Here is a 22150-nt window from a genome sequence, read left to right as displayed (position 1 = left end):
ATATATATATATATATATATATATATATATATATATATATATATATATATATATATATAAATATATAATATATAAACACACACACATACAGTCGACCCTTGACATACGACTGGCCTGACATGTGAACAACTTGATTTACGACCAAAAGTTTTGTTTTGATTTATGATCAACATCTTGCGTTGGGAATCATTGTGCACAACTGAGCTGCAACCACAGAACTAACTGCTCTGTGGATGATTCATTCAAGCATTTCAAGGTCTTTTGGGCACTTCGTTGTAATGAAAGTATCTGCTGAATGTACTTCGTAGTAAAGAGATTTCTATAGACTCGTGACATATAGGGAAACTGTCGGGACCATAAAAATACTTAGTTGTAATGTAAATTTCGTTGTAACGATATCCGTTGTAACAAAATTTTATTGTCTGTAGCTTCTGTAAATATTGGTAACTAGCAAAATACTTGCACTTTGCAGTGGCGAAGTACTGCCTTAAAAGTTTTATTAAGAAGAAAATTAATCCTTTTTAAACTGAGGGAAAATATACCAATAATTACAAACCAGATTCCAAAAAAGTTGGGACACTAAACAAATTGTGAATAAAAACTGAATGCAATGATGTGGAGATGGCAAATGTCAATATTTTATTTGTAATAGAACGTAGATGACAGATCAAACGTTTAATCCGAGTAAATGTATCATTTTAAAGGAAAAATATGTTGATTCAAAATTTCACGGTGTCAACAAATCCCCAAAAAGTTGGGACAGCAATAAGAGGCTGGAAAAAGTAAATTTGAGCATAACGAAGAGCTGGAAGACCAATAAACACTAATTCGGTCAATTGGCAACATGATTGGGTATAAAAAGAGCTTCTCAGAGTGGCAATGTCTCTCAGAAGCCAAGATGGGTAGAGGATCACCAATTCCCACAATGTTGCGCAGAAAGATGGTGGAGCAGTATCAGAAAGGTGTTACCCAACGAAAAATTGCAAAGACTTTGCATCTATCATCATCAACTGTGCATAACATCATCCGAAGATTCAGAGAATCTGGAACAATCTCTGTGCGTAAGGGTCAAGGCCGTAAAACCATACTGGATGCCCGTGATCTCCGGGCCCTTAAACGACACTGCACAACAAACAGGAATGCTACTGTAAAGGAAATCACAGAATGGGCTCAGCAGTATTTCCAGAAACCATTGTCAGTGAACACAATCCAACGTGCCATCTGCCGTTGCCAGCTGAAACTCTACAGTGCAAAGAAGAAGCCATTTCTAAGCAAGATCCACAAGCTCAGGCGTTGTCACTGGGCCAGGGATCATTTAAAATGGAGTGTGGCAAAATGGAAGACTGTTCTGTGGTCAGACGAATCACGATTCAAAGTTCTTTTTGGAAATCTGGGACGCCATGTCATCCGGAACAAAGAGGACAAGGACAACCCAAGTTGTTATCAACGCTCAGTTCAGAAGCCTGCATCTCTGATGGTATGGGGTTGCATGAGTGCGTGTGGCATGGGCAGCTTGCATGTCTGGAAAGGCAGAAAAATATATTCAAGTTCTAGAACAACATATGCTCCCATCCAGACGTCATCTCTTTCAGGGAAGACCCTGCATTTTTCAACAAGATAATGCCAGACCACATTCTGCATCAATCACAACATCATGGCTGCGTAGGAGAAGGATCTGGGTACTGAAATTGCCAGTCTGCAGTCCAGATCTTTCACCTATAGAGAACATTTGGCGCATCATAAAGAGGAAGGTGCGACAAAGAAGGCCCAAGACGATTGAACAGTTAGAGGTCTGTATTAGACAAGAATGGGAGAGCATTCCTATTTCTAAACTTGAGAAACTGGTCTCCTTGGTCCCCAGACGTCTGTTGAGTGTTGTAAGAAGAAGGGGAGATGCCACACAGTGGTGAAAATGGCCTTGTCCCAACTTTTTTGGGATTTGTTGAAATTCTGAATCAACATATTTTTCCCTTAAAATGATACATTTTCTCAGTTTAAACTTTTGTTCCGTGATTTATGTTCTATTCTGAATAAAATATTAGAAGTTGGCACCTCCACATCATTGAATTCAGTTTTTATTCACGATTTGTATAGTGTCCCAACTTTTTTGGAATCCGGTTTGTATTTGTTAAGGATCTCTTTGTATACCACATTGTCAGTTCGGCCCTCCGGTTGTAATATGACCAAACTGTGTGATGAGGTTACTCTTAAGCATGCAATGTACAGTTGGCCATGTGAACAGTAATCTTGTCTCAAATCTCACAGCTTGGATTACTGCTGTCATAATCGGTTTGAGTTTCATGGTTTGTTTTAATTACGACAGTATTTGTAGGACTTGTGTTGAAGTGACATTCAGCATCTGTCAAGCGTTGTAAGTATACAACCAGTTTCATCGATAACTTCACATCCAGCTTTTGAGAGTTTAAACATCAAAGTGTCCACTACTGAAATCGTCACCTGTGAATCTAAGATGTTTAAGAGGCATTGGCGGTTGTCGAAAGGTGTAAAATATTTGGCCATTTCGGTACACTTGAAAGTGATAACCGAACATTCAGCGGCAGCCATCAACTCACATGCAGAACCATAGGTGAAGGGCTTAAGCATTTCACTCTTCTAGTGCTCCTGTGTAGTATAATTATCTCCTGTACCGTCATCAGTCCACACCTTGAACCTGTCCCAGTCATTCAATACATAAGACACAATGTTCCTCCGGATATCAAGAGTGAGCCTGATATGGCCGTGCAATATGTAACAAAGAGAATGGAAAAGGTAGGTGCCATCTCCGGGCATGGAAACCACTCGCTAAGTGACAGTTGTTTGATCAATGGTGATCACCTCGATAGACATGTTAATGCGGGTATGGTTGGAATGATAAAGGAAATGGGTATCTGAACAATGTAAAGCAAGTCTAAAATACCTACACAATAACTATAATCGTAATAAATGAACAATAAAACAGCGGAGAAGCCATGGATTAAATAAAAAGGCTGTAGTTATCAGCAGGGAGACGTGAATCCCGTGGCGAAGCAAGGAAGGGTATGTAGAGACTGGAGCGACGGACGGCCTTATATAGGAAGGCAGCAACAGCGTGGAGGCGTTGGGATGGGGACCCAACCGCCTCACACGGTGACTGAGCTGCAGGCTATGGGCGTATATATGTACGTAAGTAGGATTCAGTTAGCGTTGGGAACCCGCGTACCAAATTTCTTGAAGATGGGCCCATAAGTAACAAAGACTGTTGAAAAGTTCAATATGGCGGCCAACAGTGGCATTATACCACCGAAATAAGTACCAAATTTCAGCCTTCTACCTACATGGGAAGTTGGAGAATTAGTGACGTTGGAAAATTCAATATGGCGGCTGACAGTGGCGTCATACCACTGAAATAAATACGTACATTGGTTTCGGTTAGTGCAGGGAAGCCCCCTACCAAATTTCGTGAAGATGGGGCCATGAATAAGAAAGTTCAACATGGCAGATGTTGTTGACCGTTATGACTGTTACGTGTTGAATTTCTAAATGAAACCTGCTTAACTTTTGTAAGTAAGCTGTAAGGAATGAGCCTGCCAAATTTCAGCCTTCTACCTACACGGGAAGATGGAGAATTAGTGAGGTTGGAAAGTTCAATACGGCAGCTGACAGTGGCGTCATACCACCGAAATAATTATGTACATTGGTTTCGGTTAGTGCAGGGAAGCCGCCTACCAAATTTCGTGAAGATGGGACCATGAATAAGAAAGTTCAACATGGCGGATGTGGTCGACCATTATCAACTGTTATGACCGTTACGTGTAGAATTTCGAAATGAAACCTGCTTAACTTTTGTAAGTAAGCTGTAAGGAATAAGCCTGCCAAATTTCAGCCTTCTACCTACACGGGAAGTTGGAGAATTAGTGATGAGTCAGTCAGTCAGTGAGGGCTTAGCCTTTTATTAGTATAGACTAGCAAAATACCCGCGCTTCGCAGCGGAGAAGTAGTGTGTTAAAGAAGCAATGAAAAAGAAAAGGAAACATTTTGAAAATAACGTAACATGATTGTCAATGTAATTGTTTTGTAACTGTTGTGAGTGATGAGTGTTGTTGTCATATATATACATATACACATCTATACATATACACATATATACATATACATATACATATACATATATACATATATATATCATACATATATACACATACATATACATACACACACAAATACATATATATATACATACATACACACACACATATATAAACATATATATACATATACATACATATCTACATATATACACACACAGCTATTTCAGATCAGTGCAATACGCTGCTTGTTAAAACGGATAACTCCGCTCTTACGCAAGTCTGTGGATATTATGAACTATCAGATTTGTTCAAGTTCTATTTAAATTTTAAATAGAAGGAATTTTTATTTAGTCGACAGAAATATCTTTGGTAGGAATGGTAAAACAGACAGGAATATTATTCGTGAATAAATCAACTCAAACCTTAAACAACTTATAATATTTTGCTCTCCATAAAAATATATCCTGTCTAAATTATACAAGTTAGAAATAAAGTAAACGTTAAAAGAACAAACATTCAAATTTCTTTACTCTTATGTAATTTTATATAAAAATAAACTTAGATTTTAAATATCCCAAAAGATTTTGCTCTCCATAAAAATATATCCTGTCAAAATTATACAAATTCAAATATGAACATGCTGCATAACAAAACCTAGAAATATAAATAAAATGTGTTCCTTTCAGCAATAACAAATCAAATCATTCAGTTGTCTTTGCTCATATGTCATTTTAGAGCTGGACGCCTGGCATCTTTTTTGGCCACAGGTTCGTTTCTGTTTGGTGTGAGGTTCTGTGTTGTGGAGATTCTCAGGATGGATTGCAGGTGCTCATCAGTGAGGCGACTCCTGTGTGCTGTTTTGTTAGTCTTTATCACTGAGAAGAGCTTCTCACACAGATATGTGCTACCAAACATGCACAAGGTTCGAGCCGCATGTAGACGGACTTTTTGTTCTTCAAAGTCACCAAAGCGCCGCAAACTCAGTGCGCCAGTTTATCAGCAAAGTGCGATTTGGGAACACCGTAGTGACGACTTGGTTTAACATTACTTGGCAACAGGGAAAGTGGGGCAAATTGCACTGGTGCATTTGTGTCTCCCATAAAAGCAGCTTCACTTGAAATCACTTTGTGATTGTGCACGGGTTAAACGTCCGCTGAAGTGTCAGATTCTTATTTAATTATGCTGCTTTCTGTATCTTCTTCATTGCATTCAGGTTACCCTGATGTTTTGTCTCATAGTGCCTCTTAGATTAAATTCTGTAATTACAGCCACATTAGCTCCACAAATGAGACACACGGGTTCAGTAAACATATACTCAGCCTCCCATCGGTTTTAAAGGCTCTATTTTCAGAATCAACTTTTCTCTTCAGCATCGTGTGAGCTAGCTTCGCAATAACTTGCAGCATCATAAGGTAGACTTGATTAACGCGGTAAGTGTTAGCAAGGCAGCTGAAGCGCTGCATTATGGGATCTGTAGTTTATTGTGTTACCAGCGCTTCATATACCCGGCTTTAATAACAATAATACAGTATATAAAATGATCTCGGGGCGGATATAATTACACGGGCGGATGTGGCCCGCCCTTGAGTTTGACACATATGGACTAAATAGAACTTGAAAAGATATATTTTTTCAAATGTGATCGCGCAATTCAGATAGAGTTGACGCACTACAGCCTGCATGCCTCAATAAGTCATCCTCCCTCGCTCTTACTTTTTACCGCTCATCTAATGAATACACTGAGTATGGCTTTACCAAAACAATCATTGATGGCTAATAAAGTATCCATTATTCGAGTATGTAGATCGGGTTATATATATATATATATATATATATATATATATACCCGCGTATCGCAGCGAGAAGTAGTGTGTTAAAAAGCTAGAAAAGAAAAGGGAACATTTTAAAAATAACGTAACATGACTGTCAATATACAGTATTTGTTTTGTGAGTGTTACTGAGTGTTGCTGTCATCAAGGATTTGATTATCATTATTTCTTTCAATCAGGTTCAGATTTGTAGGATGTGTTGTGTTCAAGTTACATTCCGTGTTTGTCAATCGCTGTAAAGATGACAGGTTTCATTCATCGATTCGCTTCTTACTGCATCAATAAACAGCTCGCCTTCTTCTTTATCTGAGACCTGACACACTGCATGCACGGGTTTTTACACTGTCTTCCTTTAGCGGGACATTGACTTTTTCCAACGCGGTGCTTTGTTTTGGATTTATGAATATGCTTGTATGTATCAGACGCTTCATATTTTTGCTGCCTTTTCAATTGTGTAATTGGTTTTGTTCAGCACTCTTTGGAACTGTTGCTTTTATCTGTGCACTGCCAGTTCACGGAGCCGCTCGTGTACATGCATCGGTTCCCAGCTGTGCTGGTGCCATCTCATGCTATGTCCATGGCTGTATTTAATGTTACCTTAGTCCTGGCACTTAAAACTTTCTCTCGCAGTTTCTTGAGTTTGTACCAAACACCACCCTGACCATCTCATCTTCCTGTGCATAAGCACAGTCCTTAACCCGTGAATATTTAGTGGGACTTTGCTATTGGATTGCCGCTGACGGACGGCCTTATATGGGCAGGCACTAAATTACAAACGCCAGCGGCAGCCTGTCTATGAACTTAATTTAAAGTGTAGGTTTACATCGTGCTTTGTTTCCGAAGTAGCAGAACTCATGAATATGGTTGTATATGTCACTCGCACGCTTCTTATTGTTTCGCTGCCTTCTCAATTATATAATGCATGTTTTCTTCAGCGCTTTTTGAGGTCTTCCTGGTTTTCTATGTACTGCGTGATTACGGGAGGCGTGATGATGTCACACGAAACTCCGCCCCCACAGCGTTGAAGCTCATCTCCATTACAGTAAATGGAGAAAAACTGCTTCCAGTTATGACCATTACGCGTAGAATTTCGATATAAAACCTGCCCAACTTTTGTAAGGAAGCTGTAAGGAATGAACCTGCCAAATTTCAGCCTTCCACCCACACGGGAAGTTGGAGAATTAGTGATGAGTGAGTGAGGGCTTTGCCTTTTATTAGTATAGATAAAAGGGGAGCTAGCCGAGTTGAGAATTTCTTATAAAATTCGGCTGGGTAGCAATCAGGGCCTGCTGATTTCCCACTCTGAAGTGACTTTATAGCATCTAGTAATTTTGATCGTTCCAAAGGTTTATCCAATTCCTCTGAACTGAGAGTATCTATTTGTGGTATCTGTAATGCATCTAGAAATGCATTACATTGTGTCTTCTTTAAACTCAGTAGAATATAAGGACTTGTAGTAGTCTCCAAATGTGTGCATTATATTTTTATGGTCAATGATTTTGTCTACGTTTGTGTTGGTAATTGCTGGGATTGCATTGTGAACTACTTCTTGCTTGTGGATTTTTTAAGCTAAGATCTTATTAGCTTTCTCTCCATGTTCATAGTAATGATGTCTTGATTTAAAAATGAGTTGTTCAGTTTCTGTAGTTTTTAAGAGATTGAGTTCTGAATGCAGAGCCTGCCTTTTCGTATGAAGAGCCTCACTTGGACACCTGGCATGTTCTTGATCTATTCTAGTAATTTCGCTGGTCAGTTCAGATACCTTCTTGGTTTCCAATTTATTTCTGTGGGAAAGATATGAAATAATCTGTCCTCCTTAAGGTAGGCCTTCAGGGTTTCCCAGAGTATTCCTGCAGAGACCTCTGTGGATGTATTTGTCTGTAGTGAAAAACTGATTTGTTTGGATATAAATTCTGTACAGTTGTTGTCTGCTAATAAAAGTGGGTTAGGACGCCATCTGCGAGATGAGTATGTGGGGCATAATGATTTAAGCTCCAAGATCAAAGGGGCATGGTCAGAAATAACAATCGTGTCAAACTTGCAAGATTTAATCATAGGCAAGAAATTGTTATCTACAAATAAATAATCAATTCTTGATTAGCAATATGCACTGGAGAGTAGAAGGAATATGCTCTTGAGTTTGGGTTTAGAAATCTCCAGGGGTCTGATAAGTTGTGGTCAGTTACAAACTGTGTAATTGAAGTCTCTAGCTATTATAATTTTATGAGTGATATGGATGCAAATACATTTTGGAAGAAGTCCCTATCATCCACATTGGGTGCATAAACATTTATCTAAATCACTTTACAGTTAAACAAATTACCCATGACAATCACATATCTCCCTTCAGGATCAGATACTACAAATGAGACTGTTCTGTGTATAAGAATTCCCACACATCTAGTTTTCTTTGTAAAGCTGGAATAGAACATTTGCACAGTCCAGACTTTTTTGCAGCCAGAACTGATCCTTTCTTAATAAGTGGCTCACCTGTAAAAATATTATTTTGGCGTTTAGACCTGTTAGGTGAGAGAATACTTTCTTTCTCTTTAATTCATGATTCAGGCTTTAACATTCCAGCTCACAAAGTTAACTGTCCGATAATGGAGACATTGATTCTGAACTTTTGATGTCATTTTGTAGTCTTAAGTGAAAGTGAGACAGCTTTGACCTTAACACTAGAATTACCAGAGCCTACAAAAATACTCGTAGATCTGGCCCACCTTAAATCCATTCGCACCTCTCCACCAGCGTCTTTTCTCCTGTAAATGTGCCGATAAAGACAAGCAGCAAGCAGCCTATTATTCCACCCCCCCACAGCCGCAGAACGTGCACAATGTTCCCACAGCTCATACCTGATTGATTATCTGGGAGCGAAGTGCTGGAATTTTAGAGTGGAAATAATAAATTATTTGGAACACACGCATTTCATGTGTGTTCCGTTTCTACAATAATCTGTGTAAACACATTGTTCAAACAGAAAAGTTTTTCATATTTTAGTTGTAAATGACAAAATGTTGGCATAAACTATATAATGTGTGAAGCTTGAAGTCCAAAGATCAAATAAACACTTTCACAAAAGGTTCAAGGATAAGACAACAGCTTCGTGGTGTAGCGGTAAGATTTGTTGACTTGTGATCAGGAGTCCCTGGTTCAATCCTGGCTGCCTCCTATATTTGCCATTTTCAGTAGTGAGCTGCTCTTATTGTTAATATTATATAGTACACACGTACATTTGGTTTGCGTCTGTAACAGACGGTGTACATTAATAGTACTTGTGAAAGTTACCGTTTTATTTTCACTTTTATTCTCTCAGTCACGATCACGATACATACTATCGTCCCGACCCACCAGCAACCCAGGACGCTGTAACTTTTTATTTGAAACTGGGAATAACTGTAACTTGAACCGTCACCTTATCGTGGTGGAGGGGTTTGCGTGTCCCAATGATCCTAGGAGCTATGTTGTCCGGGGCTTTATGCCCCTGGTAGGGCCACCCAAGGCAAACTGGTCCTAGGTGAGGGATGAGACAAAGAGCAGTTCAGTAAACCTCCAATGAAAATAAAACTTGGACAACGCTTTCCCTTGCCCGACGCTGGTCACCGGGCCCCTCTGGAGCCAGGCCTGGAGGTGGGGCTCGATGGCGAGCGCCTGGTGGCCGGGCCTGCACCCATGAGGCTCGGCCGGGCACAGCCCGAAGAGGTAACGTGGGTCTTCCTCCCCATGGGCTCACCACCTATGGGAGGGGTCAAGGAGGTTGGGTGCAGTGTGAGTTGGGTGGTGGCGAGGCGGGACCTTGGCGGTCTGATCCTTAGCTACAGAAACTGGCTCTTGGGACGTGGAATGTCACCTCTCTGAAGGGGAAGGAGCCTGAGCTAGTGCGAGAGGTTCCGGCTAGATATAGTCGGACTCACCTCGACGCACAGCTTGGACTCTGGAACCAATCTCCTTGAGAGGGGCTGGACTCTCTACCACTCTGGAGTTGCCCCCGGTGAGAGGCGCCGAGCAGGTGTGGGCATACTTATTGCCCCCACTGGAGCCTGTGCATTGGGGTTTACCCCGTGGACGAGAGGGTGGCCTCCTCCGCCTTCGGGTGGGGAAGGGTCCTGACTGTTGTTTGTGCGTATGCCAACAGCAGTTTGGAGTATCCACCCTTTTGGAGTCTCTGGAGGGGTTGCTAGAGGGCATACCTTCTGGGATTCCCTCGCTTTGCTGGGAGACTTCAATGCTCACGGGCAATGACAGTGAGACCTGGAAGGGCGTGATTGGGAGGAATGGCCCCGATCTGAACCCGAGCGTGTTTTGTTATTGACTTCTGTGCTCGCCACGGATTGTCCATAACGAACACCATGTTCAAGCATAAGGGTGTTCATATGTGCACTTGGCACCAGGACACCCTAGGCCTCAGGTCGATGATCGACTTTGTGGTCGTGTCGCCGGACTTGCGCCATATGTCTTGGACACTCGGGTGAAGAGAGGGGCGGAGCTGTCAACTGATCACCACCTGGTGGTGAGTTGGCTTCGATGGTGGGGGAAGATGCCGGTCAGACCTGGTAGGCCCAAACGTGTTGTGAGGGTCTGCTGGGAACGGCTGGCAGAGTCCCCTGTCAGAAGTAGCTTCAACTCCCACCTCCGCAGAACTTCAACCACGCCCCGAGGGAGGTGGGGACATTGAGTCCAATGGGCCATGTTCCGTGCCTCTATTGTTGAGGCGGCTGACCGGAGCTGTGGCCGCAAGGTGGTCGGTGCCTGTCGTGGCGGCAATCCCCAACCCGCTGGTGGACACCGCGTGAGGGATGCCGTCAAGCTGAAGAAGGAGTCCTATAGGACTTTTTGTCCTGTGGGTCTCTGGAGGCAGCTGATAGGTACCGCAGGCCAAGCGAACGCTGCTTCGTTGTTGCTGAGGCAAAACTGGGCATGGGAGGAGTTTGGAGAGGCCATGGAGAACACTTTGGGACGGCTTCGAGGAGATTCTGGTCCACCGTCCGCGCCTCAGGAGGGGAAGCAGTGCAGTGTCAACACCGTATATGGTGGGGATGGTGCGCTGCTGACCTCACTGACGCTAGGGTCGGTGGGAGGAGTACTTCAAGACCTCCTCAATCCCACTAACATGCCTTCCACGAGGAAGCAGAGCCTGGGGACTCTGAGGTGGGCTCTCCCATCTCTGGGACTGAAGTCACCGAGGTGGTCAAAACTCCTTGGTGGCAGGGCCCCGGGTGGATGAGATACCGAGTTCCTTAAGGCTCTGGATGTTGTAGGACTGTCTTGGTTGACACGCCTCTGCAACATCGCATGGACATCGGGACAGTGCCTCTGGATTGGCAGACGGGGTGGTGGTCCCCTCTTTAAAAGGGGACCGGAGGGTGTGTTCCAACTATAGAGGGATCACACTCCTCAGCCTCCCTGGAAAAGTCTATTCGGGGTTCTGGAGAGGAGGGTCCGCCGGATAGTCAACCTCGGATTCAGGAGGAACAGTGTGGTTTTCGTCCTGGTCGCGAACAGTGGACCAGCTCTTCACCCTTAGCAGAGTCCTGAGGGTGCATGGGAGTTTGCCCGACCGGTCTACATGTGTTTTGTGGACTTGGAAAAGGCATTCGACCGTGTCCCTCGGGGAATCCTGTGGGGGGTGCTCCGGGAGTATGGGGTACCGGACCCCCTGGTAAGGGCTGTTCGGTCTCTGTACAACCGTGTCAGAGCTTGGTCCGCATTGCCGCAGTAAGTCGAGCCCGCTTCCAGTGAGAGTTGGACTCCGCCAGGGCTGCCCTTTGTCACCATTCTGTTCATAACTTTTATGGACAGAATTTCTAGGCGCAGCCAGGGTGTTGAAGGGGTCCGGTTTGGTGGACTCAGGATTGGGTCACTGCTTTTTGCAGATGATGTTGTCCTGTTTGCTTCATCAGGCCGTGATCTTCAGCTGTCTCTGGATCGGTTCGCAGCTGAGTGTGAAGCGGCTGGGATGAGAATCAGCACCTCCAAATCCGAGAGCATGGTCCTCAGCCGGAAAAGGGTGGAGTGCCCTCTCAGGGTTGGGGAAGAGATCCTGCCCCAAGTGAAGGAGTTCAAGTATCTCGGGGTCTTGTTCACGAGTGAGGGAAGAATGGAGCGTGAGATCGACGGGCGGATCGGTGTGGCATCCGCAGTGATGTGGGCTCTGCATCGGTCTGTCGTGGTGAAAAAGGAGCTGAGCCATAAGGCAAAGCTCTCAATTTACCAGTCGATCTACGCTCCTACCCTCACCTATGGTCATGAGCTATGGGTAGTGACTGAAAGAACGCGAATACAAGCGGCTGAAATGAGTTTCCTCCGCAGGGTGTCTGGGCTTTCCCTTAAAGATAGGGTGAGAAGCTCAGTCATCCGGGAGGGGCTCAGAGTAGAGCCGCTGCTCCTTCGCATCGAGAGGAGTCAGATGAGGTGGCTCGGCATCTGATCAGGATGCCTCCTGGACGCCTCCCTGGTGAGGTGTTCCGGCACGCCCAACCGGGAGGAGGCCCCGGGAAGACCCAGGACACGCTGGAGGGACTATGTCTCCGGCTGGCCTGGGAACGCCTTTGGGATTCTCCCGGAAGAGCTGGAAGAAGTGGCCGGGGAGAGGGAAGTCTGGGCCTCTCTGCTTAAACTGCTGCCCCCGTGACCCGACCTCGGATAAGCGGAAGAGGATGGATGGATAACTGTGGATGTGAGTGGTGTCCTGAAACAATGGCACTGGACATTCTCTGATCTGGAAGGATAAAAGCTGACACCCAGATGCAGGTGAATCTGCCTTCTTATCTCTCTGCCACTTGATTTTTTTTTTTGTTCAGTTTTATTGAGTGTTCCTGCTAACGCTGAATTAGTATGCACCTTATGGTCTATGATGTCAGACATACTGACAAAAAAAACAGAGACATAGGTATATATGATATTTGGAATTTATTCATTTTATGATCTGTATAGTACATTTCGGAAAATATTGTGGCACGGATGCAACATTATTCATATTATTCATATTCATTAAGCATAACATATTGTGCTTGTAATTAGTGACGCGTTCCCCACCCCGAATCTTGCCAGTGTCCAATTTTGGGTGCACAGTGCAATTATCAAATTCAAATAATTCAAATGTTAACAGTTCACACACACACACACACACACAAGGACCGTCCTTCCTACATTTCACGACATGTGTGCGTGTTGCAATCGCACACTTCTCTCTGTGCTGTGGTTTCTATTACACACCTGAAAGAAAGAGACAATATATGTGACATTTTGAAGAAATCATTTTATGACCTAAATAGTACCAATCAGAAAACATCTTTGCACTAATGCAATTTTATTTGAAAATGAACAGTGTCAGATCGGTTGTGAATTTATGCTGGAGCTGTTACTTAGAGTCAGATCAGGAGAGGTGGGGTGATGTGGGGGTTGCAGCGTGATTGTGAGAATAAAACTGAAAAAACTTTTATAAGTACCCAATGTCCCTTATACAGTTGTGGTTGAAAGTTTGTGAATCCTTTAGAATTTTCTATATTTCTGCATAAATATGACCTAAAACATTATCAGATTTTTACTCAAGTCCTAAAAGTAGATAAAGAGAAACCAGTTAAACAAACGAGACAAAAATATTATACATTTATTTATTAAGGAAAATGATTGAATATTACATATTTGTGAGTGCCAAAAGTATGTGAACCTCTAGGATTAGCAGTTAGGTTGAAGGGGAAATTGGACTTGGATGTTTTCAATCAATGGGATGACAATCAGGTGTGAGTGGGCAACCCTGTGTTATTTAAAGAACAGGAATCTATCAAAGTCTGTTCTTCACAACACATGTTTGTGGAAGTGTATCATGGCACAAACAAAGGGAGATTTCTGAGGACCTCAGAAAAGAGTTGTTGATGCTCATCAGGCTGGAAAAGGTTACAAAACCATCTCTAAAGAGTTTGGACTCCACCAATCCACAGTTGGACAGATTGTGTGCAAATGGAGGAAATTCAAGACCATTGTAACCCCCAGGAGTTGTCGACCAACAAAGATCACTCCAAGAGCAAGGTGTGTAATAGTCGTATGAGGTCACAAAGGAACAGCGGTCACTGATTATAAGCGCAATATGTTATGCAAATGAATATGAATAATGTTGCATCCATTACCACATTGTTTTCTGAAATGTACTATACAAGTCATAAAATTTATAATTCCAAATATCATATATAGTACACCCTCAAAATTTGGAGTTACGTTCCTAGAGCACCAGCAATTGTGAAAAACGCGACTTTTGGATGTGGTTAAAAATGCGTTTTAAGCGCCTATTTTATAGTTTCAACCCTAAATACAATATGCCCCCAAAGCCCTTTAATTTTGTTGCAAACTCAGTTTAATACTTTACCTAAAAATTACCTCAATACATTACTTAAAAACTGAATGTAAAGGTAAACCCATCTACTGTACTGCTATGTCTCCGCAGTGCTAGAATGTAAAATTCGATGTTACTGCTATAATTACTGTAATTCATGCAAGCGTGTTTTCTTTGGTGTGCGCTGTCATTTTTGTTATAAGCAGAGTAAATACATAATCATTTAATTAAAATACAGTGAAATGTACGGGTGCTCACCAATGATGAATGATGATGATGATGAAGTAGCTGTGCAGTACAATGCACAGGATTTAAAACTCATTGGGTGGCGCCTCTTCTCCAGGCACTTCAGGAGGATTCGTATCTTTGTATGGGTCTTCATCTGGTGGAGTTTCGTGCAGGCTTTTCTTTATAGGTTTCAGGAACATTGTGATATTAAGTTGCTACATTGTTTCCTGTAGCGAACTGCTGGTACAATTTCCGTGCTTTCTCACGGATGATGTTACTGTCCAAGGGGATGTTCTTCCTGCAGTCGGTGATCCACAGTGCCAAGGCAGATTCCATCCTGATGATATTTATTCCTTACGGTCGTTACCTTTTTGGCACTATCAGAGAAACTTACAGATACGGTACTCCAGATCACTGCTTCATTCTTCTTTATGTAGCATACAGTGCTTTCATTAATGCCATAGTGGCGTGCTACTGCAGCATAACTTTTTAGTTCGTGGAGCAAATCCAGTAGTTCAACCTTCTCCTGGAGTATTTTAAACTTCTTCTGGTGCTTAGGCTCAGTTCCAGAAGCCTTAGAAGGTGCAGAGCGATTCGACGACATTGTATGAGTTTAAAAATAACAAAATGGAAAACATAAGGACACTCAGCTGGAGACACGTCACAAAGCAGCAGTCGATCATCAGCAAGGAGAAATGAGTAACGCTTTCGGATTGGCTACTTTCACCATCCCAAACCGCGGTGGTAATCCCACTCACCTGGAGACGCGTCGCAAAGCAGCAGTCAATCATCTGCAAGGAGAAATGAATAACACTCTCAGATTGGCTACTTTCACCATCCCAAACCGCGTTTCCCTCAGCGGTTGCTTCCTGTTCAGTCTACAGCACAGTATTGCCACGAAAAAAGCCATAAAAAATTGCGGAGGATATTTGTGCTTTCCGCTAACAATAGTTAGGTTCTAAGAAAAAATCTGCGAACAACTGAGATTCACCAGCGTTTGTGTGTCAGCTTTTATCCCTCCAGATCAGAGAATGTCCAGTTCCATTGCCTCAAAACAGCGCTCACATCTGCAGTTATTCCCAGTTTCAAATAAAAAAAGTAACAGCGTTGGATCCCATTTGATATTATGTATCGTGATTGTGACTGAGAGAATAAAACTGAAAATAAAATGGTAACTTTCACAAGTACTATTAATGTACACTGTCTGTTATAGATGCAAACCAAATGTATGTGTGTATTGTATAATATTAACAATAAGAGCAGCTCACTACTGAATACGGCAAATATAGGAGGCAGCCGTGATCTAACCGGGGACTCTTGATCACAATTTACCAATTCTTACTGCTACGACATGGAAGCTGTTGTCTTAACCTTGAACCTTTTGTGAAAGTGTTTACTTGATCTTTGGACTTCTGGCTTCACACATTATATAGTTTATGCCAACATTTTGTCATTTACTACTAAAATATGAAAAATGGTTCTGTTTTAACAATGTGTTTACACAGATTATTATAGAAACGGAACACACATGAAATGCATGTGTTCCAAATAATGATCTATTATTTCCACTCTAAAACTCCAGCACTTCGCTCCCAGATAATCAATCAAGGCATGAGCTGGGAGAACATTGTGCAGCTTCTGTGGCTGTCAGGGGGATGGAATAGTAGGCTGCTTGCTGCTTGTCTGTATCGGCACATTTGCAGGACAAAAGACGCTGACGGAAAGGTGCGAAAGGATTTAAGGTGGGCTGAATCTATGGGTTTTTTCATAGGATCTGGTAATTCTAGTGTTAATTTCCAATTTTCCCAGGAGTTATTGCTGTGAAGCTAATTGTTATGTTGGTACTTATAATTATAAAGTTTAAAAGGATAGATTAGAGAGAGCTTGCTCTCTTTCTCTCCTCCTCTGGTCCTCCACCCCTCCCCCATTTTGCCTCTGGACCACACTTCACAAAGTCCCAGTCCTCTGACATACCTAGAGTCGGAGCACGTCCAAAACAAAACAAGCCCCCCTAGCAGCGGCGTATGAGGATTAAAATTGAGATATCTATTGCCAATACAGTCCAAATACTATAAGCATAAAATACAATCTTCAATAGTCTTGAAATAGTAAGATAGTAAACCCAGGGAATGGTATAAAAAAAAAAAAGTAACTCTGGATAAGCACAGTAAACCCTAATACAATAATAACAATAAACCAAGGGTATGTTTTTTAAGTTACTATTTTAATTTCTTCCACGCATACATATATACGCGTATAATTGTAATTAAAACATAAACCGTGGCAGAGAAGGGAAAATGATGCATAGTTACGGTACCAGTATCATTGCCAGTGGATCAGAGAGCTGGTAGTATCTACTTGCCATGCCATGACAGGATGCGACTCACGATCGTATTTCAAAAAAAGTGTTGGGATCAGCTTTCTTAACTCTTTTTCTGTTTCCTCCTTAGTGGTAAAGATGTAATGCTTGTCTTGAATGTCCACTTTCAGTTTGATCTTGGCTTTCCGTAAGCGCTGCTTAATGTTGTAAAAAGCGACACATTTAGCAGCTTTTGAGGTCGAGAAATCAGGGATTATACAAATGTGGTTATTTTTAAATATAATCTTTTGTTTCTGTCTGAGAAGTGACATTACATTAAATTTAGATTGTGATTTTTTGAAATGCATGACAAGAGTCCTAGGTTTAGAGGTATTTGATCCCCGTATGCGGTAAGCTGCTGCTATCTCGGTGTCTGATTGATTTAAAGTCCTCTCCAATTATTTTTGAGAATAGTTCAGCTACGAATTTCACTGGGTTTGAACTTTCATGGTTTTCAGGTAGACCTATGATTCTAATATTATTCCTTCTACATCCATCTTCCGGAGCAGCAAGTCTGTCTCCAAGTTTTTGCATTCGGAATTCACAGCCGTTGCTTTTCCATCTGCGGTGGATGCCAGATATTCGACTGTTTCAATTTGAGTTGTGAATGTTTGCTTAACATCTTCCAACTGATCGCCAAGTGCTGTCAGTTTTTCCTTAAACTTAAATGCATTTTCCTGAATGTGTTTCTCAGTCTTTTCCAGCATACCTTTTAAAAGCTGCCTGAAAGCGATTATACAGTACACCCCTAAAATTTGCGGGGTTCCTAGAGCACCTGTGAATTGTGAAAAACCACAAATTTTGTATGTGGTTAAAATAATGCCTATTTTCATAGTTTAAACCCTAAATATGCCCCCAAAACATTTTTAATTTAATTTCAAACTCCGCTTAATACATTACCTAAAAAATAAAGAATGTAAAGGTAAACCTGTATACTGTACTGCTATGTCTCCCGCAGTGCTAGAATGTAAAATATCGATGTTACCGCTATATGTACTGTAATTCATGAAAGTGCGTTTTCATTGCCAGAAGCCTTAGACGGTGCAGCTTGTTTCAGCGGCATCTTGGGGCTTTAACCCTTAAACTGCCACATACTTGGAGTTAATGCATCCTTGGACGGCAAATACTTTTTTGCTGCACTTTAAGTAAATGTCACAATTAACAAAGAAAAAGTGAAATTTTAATGGAACACTTTTTTCATGCAAAGAGCATCACAATTACTACATCACTAATCATTTTACACACTGCTAATGAACTGTAAAAACTATTTTAAAAACTACTGGAACAATATGTACAAAGTGCAACGCTTAGGGCACAGAATTGCACAGAAACACAGGAGATTGTAGAGACAGGAACTTTATTCAAACACTTCAAACAAACATGTCTCTTTCAGAAGTAAAAGGAGCTCAGTATGCAGTTAGCTATCGATTAAACAATAGAGAAACATCATAGACGAGCACAACCCCCAACAGGAGTAGAGAATGTCTGGGAGAGGAGAGAGAAACAAAGCAATCAGCCAAAAAGGACAGGAAGTTGTCAGGCTTTTAAATAAGTGTAGCATTGCGCGAGAAGACAGTGATTTATTTGTTTTTATGGTGGAGATTCCAAGGACGCATTCAGCCTTGACCCGACCCGCGTCCACTCACAAACAGAGACAAAAACAAAGCAAACCGGTAATCAAACAGCAAATAAAGAATGTCATGAAAACGAATAAAGTAAGAAAACAACGATACCACCCCTGTTCCCCTTACAGAGATTACACATTAAATACAACAAAGCACAAACAAAACACACACATTAAATCATGAAAAAGTTGATGAAAAACGGCAACAGATGAAATGTAATGATGAAAATAGATAGTCCAGAGATCCGCACGTTGAATGGGAATGTACAGATAGTCCTACCAGTAGTTCCTGAAATGATGAAGACGGATGGACGGGTTCAGGAGCGCTCCTTTCTTTGCAGGATGGCTATGAATCCACTTCCAGACCTCATGTACACAGGCAGATGGCAGACAATCCAGACGCACAAAACAATCCAGGACAAAATGAATAAGTACAGGTAACCCAACAGAAGGCAGACAGGCAGGAACTTGAAACACAAATTACAAAAACTTTTTTTTTTTTTCCTTTTTGTTCACCAGCCCCCTTTTTTAAAGCCGCGCTGACATCCTTTGACCTCAACAGCCCCAGCACCCTCAGCAGAACACCAATTGGAGCCACTGCAGGGACTGCTGGGAGTTGCAGTTTCACATTCTATTGGCTACTTTCACCATCCCTAGTCACAGTTTTCTCTACAGCTGCTTCCTGTTCCAGTATTGCCATGAAAAAATCCATAAAAATTGCAGAGGATATTTGCGCTTTCCGCTAACAATTATTACTTAGGTTCTAAGGAAAAATCCGTGAATGACCGAGACTGTGAATTCTGAACCGCGACTTTGCGGGGGTCTATTGTATACATGTTACTCCAAGTCTTTATTATCCTGCTGCTGCTCCTGCAGCTCCAGCCGTAGCTTCTCGTTTGTCTTGAGCATTCCATTTATTTCTTTCTTGAGCTCAGCGATCATTACCTTTAGTTCAGACAGATTGTTTCAGCCTTTGCACTCCACAGGTGAAACGGCAAGCCCCGTTACAGCCGATGCTCCTGGCTCGCAAGGAGTAGATGATAACGTGGACGGCAAGGCCATTTCCAGTTTCAGGTGATCTTCTGGAATCGACCAGCTATCGTGACCTGCGTCACTTGCACATTTGCTCTCAACTACGGTTTCGCCCATCTACTAAGGGTCAGTCTCTGTAAGGCCATACCTTGAGGTTGAACTTGGACTTAATGCCTGTCTAGGGTTTATTTTCTGTTTCTTTCTGAGCCCCTTTCTTACTGCTCATGTTTATATATGCTTGCATATACTGTAATAGAACCTCCTCGAGTTGGGTAAATAGAGGATACCTCGGGATAATAAAAATAAGAGAAAATTTAACACCGTAGCTAACAGAGTTCTGCTTCAGACGTCTATCTCCTGCAAAGGACGAGAGCAACTTGGAGTCACGAACATTGTTCTGTCAAGAACACTGTAGTTCTTTGTGACTTCTTGAATGAGTTGTCACTGTACCCTTGGAATAATTTTGGAAGGGAGGTGTTTGCTGGGAATATTCACCACTGTTCCAAATGTCAACCTTTTGTAGATAATGTCTTTCCCAGTGGTCCATTGAAGTCCCTAAGCCCTAGAAATGTCTTTGTAACCCTATTGGCCTCCATTTAAAATGGCTGACTCTCACGGAAATGTTTTTTTTTTCTTTCCCTTTCTAAATACACTGTTTTATAGTATGTGTGCAATTTCCAAATGCAGATCAGTACTCTATAACACTGAAATATTCGGTAAGCTTTTAGGCTTTTGTTTTGATATTTGGACCTCTGTCTCATCACACCCATTTTAAAAGACACGAACAGGCTTGGTATTTATTTTTTAATATATATAAAAAAACTAGGTGGCAGAGTCCCCTGCTTGCTTCGCTTACCAACCACCATGGGGGCACTACACACTAGCCAATTTGTGGCTGTGCTGCTCGCGCATGGGGAAGCAGATGTACAATTTAAACAGATTGTTGTTTTCATGGGAATTGTTACATATGCATAATAGAACTAACTATTTTACATTACAGCGAGTAATTAACCATAGTAAAAAGTAGTAAAACTTAATAAATTGAAAGAAAGTTATGTTTCATGTTACATTAGGGGTATTCATTGTGTTTTGCATTTTCATTCTGTTTGGCTTTGAAAATAACACGCAAATACTTTGAACACTTACACTTTTATTGTAAAACTTCAGTACAACATTATTTAGAATTAACTTTTCATCAGTATTGCATTGAATTTTGATTCCTTGTTTGGAGTTACATCGTGACACCTGTGAGTGAATATCGTTTCTTTCTCTCTAATAAATAAACAAACAACTTTTTCGAATGTTTGTCCCTGTAATTTGTTAATTTTCATAATAAATGTTGTTCAGATGGGAAACTAAACGTTTTAATACATATGGCACATCAAGATTTCCTTATGTTATCTGCGGAAGATATACTACATTACCTTTCTTGTCGCCTGTTAAAATTTTATGTCAGAATTGTTCAACCAATTTTGAATACAGCTAATCTTGTCCTATTGCATAGGCCATCACTCATACATAAATTACGTAATAACATTACGAGAAATCCTAATTTCAGCAGTAATTCGGCCGGTGGAAGACTGGATGGTGTTAACGGTTGTAGATATTCTACAGGATATTGTAAGTTGATGTTTTCCTCTTCTGCACCATCACCACCAACTGTTTCAGTGTAGTTGGTTGTTATGCATTAAACCAGTTTGCTGTGTAACCAATCGATAATTTTCATGTTAATTCGTTTGACTTCATTGTTTTCTCGGTGCTAGGATTGCCCGTGTACTCATTTCTTCTATTGATAACCCTTCGGGATGAAATTCTTCAATAAGATTTGGGCATAATCAGTCATCTTTTGTTGGGAACTTAGAGAGGGTAAACATAACTTAAGAGCTGAGAGAGCAGGAACTGTGTCTGACAAAAGCATTCACACAAATGAGAGGTGACAGGACCATGGGTGTGGGCCGTTAACTGTAAATGGTTGAGAGGAGGGTGGGACTTGAAAATATCTCTTGGCAATAGTCTCGTTTAGTCTCAAGATTTTCTTTTATAATAGAGAGATGCTTCACTCCAAAATAATTTTATTGGCAAATTAATATATACTATGTTTGTGAAGAAATAACTTCAAGTTGAAAAATATCAAACTTATCCTTTAACTATGTCTGTCTGTCCATGTCTACCTTTTTCTTTTAGGATGCAGTAAAGATCATGGCTAAGGATCTAGTGCGCACACGAAGATATGTAAAGAAGTTCATCATGATGCGGGCAAACATCCAGGCAGTTTCTCTTAAGATCCAAACACTAAAGTCCAACAACAGCATGGCTCAGGCCATGAAGGGTGTGACCAAAGCAATGGCAACCATGAATAGACAGGTGTGTGTGCTCCTCTGTGTTTTGGAAAGTGGTAGTCAGCTGTCATGCACTTGCATGAATTCCATAGTACTGAAGTGCCGTCTTTTTCATTGTAACTGGTGTGTGCCTTTCTGCTGTGTTACAGTAATGGTGGCTCTCTCTGTCTCCTAGCTGAAGCTGCCCCAGATCCAGAAAATAATGATGGAGTTTGAAAAGCAGTCTGAAATCATGGACATGAAGGAGGAAATGATGAATGATGCCATTGATGATGCAATGGGAGATGAAGATGATGAGGAAGAGAGGTGAAGAGTTCTGGCGAGCAGTGCAGAATAAAATTTC

The 22150-nt window shown here is 41.6% G+C and overlaps 1 protein-coding gene across 1 annotated transcript in view; it reads left to right on the top strand.

Moving 5' to 3' along the window:
* The window catches only part of chmp2a (charged multivesicular body protein 2A), a 36089-nt gene that overhangs the window by 11295 nt on the left and 2644 nt on the right, over positions 1–22150 (top strand). Inside the window, exons 3-4 of the mRNA XM_039776052.1 lie at positions 21653–21832; positions 21983–22113. Of these exons, the coding sequence (XP_039631986.1) occupies positions 21653–21832; positions 21983–22113 (311 nt within the window). The remainder of the gene's footprint in view (positions 1–21652; positions 21833–21982; positions 22114–22150) is intronic.

This window comes from Polypterus senegalus, chromosome 13, assembly GCF_016835505.1.
Source record: "Polypterus senegalus isolate Bchr_013 chromosome 13, ASM1683550v1, whole genome shotgun sequence".
Classification (NCBI taxonomy): Eukaryota; Metazoa; Chordata; class Cladistia; order Polypteriformes; family Polypteridae; genus Polypterus; species Polypterus senegalus.
This window is presented reverse-complemented; position numbering and strand designations above follow the sequence as displayed.